The sequence below is a fragment of the Monodon monoceros genome, unplaced genomic scaffold (genome assembly GCF_005190385.1).
Source record: "Monodon monoceros isolate NGI ecotype Baffin Bay Population unplaced genomic scaffold, NGI_Narwhal_1 Super_Scaffold_20, whole genome shotgun sequence".
Lineage (NCBI taxonomy): Eukaryota > Metazoa > Chordata > Mammalia > Artiodactyla > Monodontidae > Monodon > Monodon monoceros.
In genome coordinates this window covers 117,740,147-117,746,146 of record NW_021703777.1, presented here as the reverse complement: position 1 = coordinate 117,746,146, position 6,000 = coordinate 117,740,147, and the positions used below count along the sequence as shown (strand labels likewise).

General features: G+C 46.7%; 1 protein-coding gene across 3 annotated transcripts in view; it reads left to right on the top strand.

Annotated features, from left to right (window-relative positions):
- Positions 1–617: 617 nt before the first annotated feature.
- TRPC3 (transient receptor potential cation channel subfamily C member 3) overlaps positions 618–6,000 on the top strand; it is a 78,680-nt gene continuing 73,297 nt past the window's right edge. For all 3 annotated transcript variants that reach the window (XM_029235861.1, XM_029235860.1, XM_029235862.1), the window contains exon 1: positions 618–941. In XM_029235861.1, coding sequence (XP_029091694.1) covers positions 730–941 — 212 coding nt within the window. In that variant the 5' untranslated portion in view covers positions 618–729. The remainder of the gene's footprint in view (positions 942–6,000) is intronic.

The following is a 6,000-nucleotide window of genomic DNA, read 5'->3' as shown; positions in this document are numbered from 1 at the left end:
ACAACGAACCAATGGTGCTTGTTGAAACAAATATAAAGTTGAACAGGATAAATACAACTGCAGGAAAATTAACAAGCCAGACGACTTCCTTTTCCTTTCTTTGGGAAACTTGTATCTCTAAGTGGAGAAAGGCTCTTTTGGAAGAGAAAGGGGAAATTGGGGAGGGAAGTTTCTCTGATTTCCTTACTCCCTACCTGCTGGTCTGTCTGATTTCCTCTCCAGCTCTCACTGTCTGATAAGGAATTGATTCTTCCCCTCTTCTCCCTCCCTCCTTCCCTTCCTCCCTCCCCCTCCCTCCCTCCCTTCCTCCCTCTCTCTCTCTCTCCTTCACCCTGAGTAACTGTACTGTCCTAGCAAGTGATGCTGTCGGAAACAGGAGACGGGCACGGAGGGGGCATCGCTGTCGCCGCCGCCGCGGGGCGGGAGAGCGTTTTCCAGTACCAGCGGCCCGCTCGGCCCCGGGCTTCCTCCTCACAGCCACGGGCGTGGCGGCTGCCCCCACGGTTTGATGGTGGGCGGCGGCGGCGGCGACACGGCTTTGGTTCCCGCCTCTAACTGCTCGGTGTCGGGCCGCGCCGTTCCCTCTTCCTGCCTCCACGCCCGGGGCTGCCCGGGACTGCTGGAGCCGCGGAAGGTAGGGAAGGGGCGCCGCGGGGAGACCGCGCGGCGGCTGCGGTGGAGAAGGAGGCCGCCGGCCGGCATCCCCGCGCTCGGACCGCGGCCGGCGCGATGTCCACCAAGGTCAGCAAGTGCAAGGAGCAAGCGAGGGTGACCTTCCCCGCGCCGGAGGAGGAGGAGGAGGGCGAGGACGAAGGCGCGGAGCCGCAGCGCCGCCGACGGGGCTGGAGGGGCGTCAACGGGGGGCTCGAGCCGCGCTTGGCGCCCTTGCAGCGGGAACCGCACGACTACTGCCTGCCGCCCTTCCCGCCGGGGCCCGCCATGTGAGTACCCGGCCGGCCGCGGCCCGCGCCTCGGGAGGACCGCGGCTGGCGGGGTGCGGGAAGGCGCGCCCACGGCCGCCTCGCGATGTGCCCCGGACCCTCAGAGCCCACCCTCCACCGCAGTCCTATGCGGGGCGGCTCGGGTGTACGGTAGACCTAGGGCGGGGTCTCGCACCCTTGGTGTTGTTCTGTAGAGGGACTTGGGGGCGCCGAAGGCGTGGCCGGGGTGTCCGTCCCGGCTCGAGCGCACAGAACAGCCCCGCGGACTGACACAACGGACGCCAAGCACGCTTTCCAATAAGCAGACGCCTGCTCTCCTGCAACCGAGGACCGGCGTGCCCCTGCCCGTGGTCCGGGGACCTCGCGCAAGATGGACCCCGGGGTCCCGGAGCTTACCCCGGGAGGTCAAAGAAGGGGAAGGGTGCTTAGACACCGGCGCGAGCTCGAACCCCGGCTGCCTCCCGGCGTTCAGCGTGGAGCCACCCAGGGAGCCTCAGTCCCCTCCGACGCTCCCGGCCGTCGGGCGTGGGGAGAAGGAAGGGGGCGGTGTGCGATACAGAGTGTGGGGTGAAGGTTTGCCCTGTCACCTCTTTTCCCGACGGTCCAGTCACAGTTTGGGGGTAAACTGGAGCCGAAGCCCCAGCGGGTCTCCCGGGGAGAGAGCGGGCGCGGGGCGGCCGCCGGCACCGCTTTGAGGTACTTGGTTGTGGTTCCCAGGCGGCTCAGGGTCAGTAGCTGTTTCTTTTTTAAAGAAAGGTAGAGGCCCGCGCTTTAATGTGTGAGAAAGAACAACTTTTCTTAATTGCTAAATCTTGGAAACAGCCTTTAACCAGCCGCGAGACTCAGAGAGGTTGAAGAAGAGAGTGGTTCGTTTTATAGGGCGCGTGCTCTCTGTTTCTTTTGTCACGTACCTTGGGCGTCTGTCTTTTTTAGGAGGTAGAGAACTTGGGGCCAGTCGTGACGGGCTGGACTAACCGCCTGGGCCGGGGAAGGGGTTCTCCCGGGAAGGGACGGAGGTTCCGCAGCGCCCCCTGCTGCCCGCAAGCTGTCCACAGGCGGGGTGCGAGGTTTCTGGGGCGACCTCGAACCGGTCGTGTCGCGCACTGCTCGGCTGGTCAGAGCCCGCACCTGGCTCGGCCGGACTTGTCTATTAAAAACGCAAATGATTGGCTGGGAGTAGGTCGTCTAGGGAAGGTTTCTGATTTAAAACGAGCGACGCTTCCCAGTGTGGTTCACTTATTGCTGAAGTTTAGCCTGGATTGGAAATGGCCCAGGAAATGGAGGGAAAGTAGGTCCTTTCGGATTAAAGCGCGGCCAGCTCGCTTCCCCGCCTCCCTAAGGTTTTAAGACATTGTCCATTTTTCCTTTTGCCAATTTGGTTTTTATAACCCAGCTCAACTTCTTGATTCTTTAATTTTTTTCCCTTTTATCGTAAATCCACAATAAATGGGACACCAGAGCACTCTTATCTGAGAAAGTAGGGGGGAGCAGAGATTACACACTTTGCTTTTTGAAGCTTGAGGTCAATTACACAAAGCACTGGGACAAATTCTAATGTAGGCTCGATGTCTAACTCGTAAGAGGACATCTTTCCTATCTATCTTCTGACTTTACATAATTCAACAGGTAAATGTTGTAGTGTACTTATTTTGTAAAGTAAATACAGCTGGCTGAAAAGACCCAGTCATTTGAAGGCGATATCCATTAATAAAGGTTCCTTCTAGAGGTAGAGCAGCAAGCTCTTCTTGTTTCTTTGAGGCCTGTCACTTGGTAACAGCAGAGACTAACTTGATATCTGTAGCAGAGATTAGCTCTTTATTCCACCTTTGAGTAGAATATGGCCACAGTTTAATAGCTCAGAAAGTAAACATACAGCCCCAGGATGGAATTGGAGAAGGATACCCAGTCTACCAAAGCCCCAGGGTCATTTTCAGTAGGCAGAATAGAATAGCCGAATTTAACATCCAGCAGAATGCTGAGGGTAGAATCCCACTTTTACCAAAAGGATTCCTTAGCATAACCCTGTTGCTCATTTCACTGCTCCATGCTCCAGTATTCCATCTGGGAATTTTAAACAGACTGACTTAGGAGGAAAAGTGTCATCTACTATATCACTAAGAAGACTTTTTTTTTTAATTCTTTAATAGAACTCTTTATCCAACCATTGATTCAAAACAAGACTTTTTTCCCAATTGTTTGCAAATCTAGGACCAAGTAGTATGTCACTGTCAAGATTAACTCATTCTCGAAGTTTTTAGTTATTAAATATGTCTGATGAACTCCAAAAGCATTTGAAGGCAGTTCTTATGAGTTTTAATTCAAAGGCATTTCTTAAGTGTTTACATATGCAAAGTGCAGACTAGGTACAGTAAGCCACAAAGATGAGTATGCCAACTTTACTGCACTCAAGGAGTTTAAAATCTCATAAGGGAGAGGTGGAAATGAAACTACGTACGAACAATTATGCTGTAAGTTAGAGTAAAATAAGTGCTTAAATACATACACACAGGATAGAGCTCTGATGAGTCAAGTGCAAAGAAGAAATAGACAACACAAGGTTGTGGAGAAATCAAGAAAACCTTTATGAGCCTTAAAAAGTAAATAGGATAGGAGGCAGAGACAGGATGGGCAATTAATTCAAGCCCTCCCACTTCCAAAATGCCAGGCATATCCAGGGAATATTAATTGAGTTTTACTGAAACATAGCTTATTTGGGGCATTAATGTATAGGATCTTGTATGTCAAGGGGAGGCAATAGGGAGCCATTGATTGTTTCAAAGCGGCAACAGTTTGATCAAAGCCACTCTGGGAACAGGATAGATTGAAGTGGCAATTGGCAGAATGTGAATAAATAAATTAGGGGGCTATTGTAGCTTTCCAGGCTGAGATTAGGATCTGTAATCGTGTAGGACTGGTGGGATGGAATGGGGAGAGATAGGAAAAGAGAATACACAAAGAATCTATGGGAATTTGCAGCTAACTGTCCATCAGGGGTTTAAAGAGAAAGCAGGGTCACAGATGACTTGGTGATTTTGATGTAGATGACTAAGATCGTGATGTCATTGTTGAAAAGAAAAGAACAAACAGAGTAGAATCTGATTTTTCAGATAATTTTGATAGAAGTGTCAAGCAGGAAGATGCAAGTTTAAAGCTTGGGAGAATTTGAGCATCTAATGGGAATTGTTATAGAGTTGTGTGAGTTCATGATATTACCCAAGGATGGAGTGCGAAGAGAGAAACAAAGGGAGCCTGAGCTAGTTTTCTGAGGGGAACTTTTTTGTTTAGAGGGGCAGAAAGAAAGAGTAGCAAGCAGAAGACACGGAAAAAGATGAAGGAGCAGGTGGTACTAAGACAAGGCTGCCTAGAGAGAAGAGGTTCAAGAAAAGGGAAGAATTGACCCATAGCTGGCAAATATTTGGTAAATAAAGGGAAAAACTTTGTGTTTTGTCTTACTTTTAGTAAGAAGACTCAATCCTTACTCATTAACATACATGAAAGAAGTCATTAGATTTCTCAGCAGTGTTATCTTTAAGAGAGAAAGGCTTCTAGAAGAGAGGATTCTGGGGAATTCCCTGGTGGTCCAGTGGTTAGTACTCGGTGCTTTCACTGCCATGGCCTGGCTTCAGTCCCTGATCTGGGGAACTAAGATCCCGCAAGCCTCTCAGCCAAAAAAAAAAATTATAATAAATGTACTTTAAAAAAAAAAAGAGAGAGGATTCTGTTTAGTTTTTCTTGAGGAAGTGCTGCCAAAAATTTGTCATAATTAAAGCAGTAATTTGTGTTTATATTATACCTCATGCTGTCATTTAAATGAATTAACTTGAATCACACCTCTCTAAAGCAGGTTTTCTCATTTGGCAAATGAGGAAATTGATACACAGTGAAGTTAAGTCAATTTCTAAAGATTATTTAGTAAATCAATAATAGAGCTTCTGTATTCAATATAGTATTATTAACTATAGTCCTCATACTCTACATTAGATCTCTAGACTTATGCATCCTACATAACTTCAACTTTGTACTCTTTGACCAACATCTCCCCAATTTCCCCACCTCCCAGCCCCTGGTAACTACAGTTCTACTCTCTCCTTCTATGTATTTGACTTTTTTAGATTCCACTTATAAGTGAGATCATGCAGTTTTTTTCTTTCTGTGTCTGGCTTATTTCATTTAGCCTAATGTCTTCCAGGTTCGTCCATGTTGTCACAAATCGCAGGATCTCCTTTGTAGAGGCTGAATAATATTGATATTACATTGTATATATATATACACCATATATATATATATATGTGGTATATATATATATATATACCACAGTTTCTTTTAACATTCATGGGTCTATGACACTTAGGTTGTTTCCATATTTGGACTATTTGTTAAGAGGGTAGATTTCAGGTTTCTTCATCACACACACACAAAATGTAACTATGTGAGGAGCTGGATATGTTAATTACCTTGCCTGCAGTAATCACTTCACTATGTACAGTTGACTCTTGAATAACCCAGAGGTTAGGGGTGCCGACTCCCCGCACAGTCTAAAATCCATGTATAACTTTTGACTCCTCCTAAAACTTAACTACTAATAGCCTACTGTTGACCAGAGCCTTGCCAATAACATAAACAGTTGATTAACACAGATTTTGTATGTTATATGTACATATTGTATAATCGTATTCTTCAATAGAGTAAGAGCAAGAAAATGTTATTAAGAAAAGCATAAGGAAGAGAAAATACATTTACAGTATTGTACTGTATCTATTGATACCATGCTTATGTCATCTGTTTACAAAATGAATCATCTGTCAGTACCTACAACGATATTGTCTTATATGATACAAAACATTGCAGACGTTATATGTATTATTGATACTAACACTAGACATCAAAAATGAAAAAATTATGTGAAAAAGAAATTCATATTTATTTGCAGGTATAATGATTCATGCATTGATAACGAAGAAGCAGCAATATGATTGCTTTATGGTAGCCTAGTGTAATCGATATGGCTGCTTCACAGTAGCCTATAAATAATGAATGAACTGTTATAAAATTCTTGTGG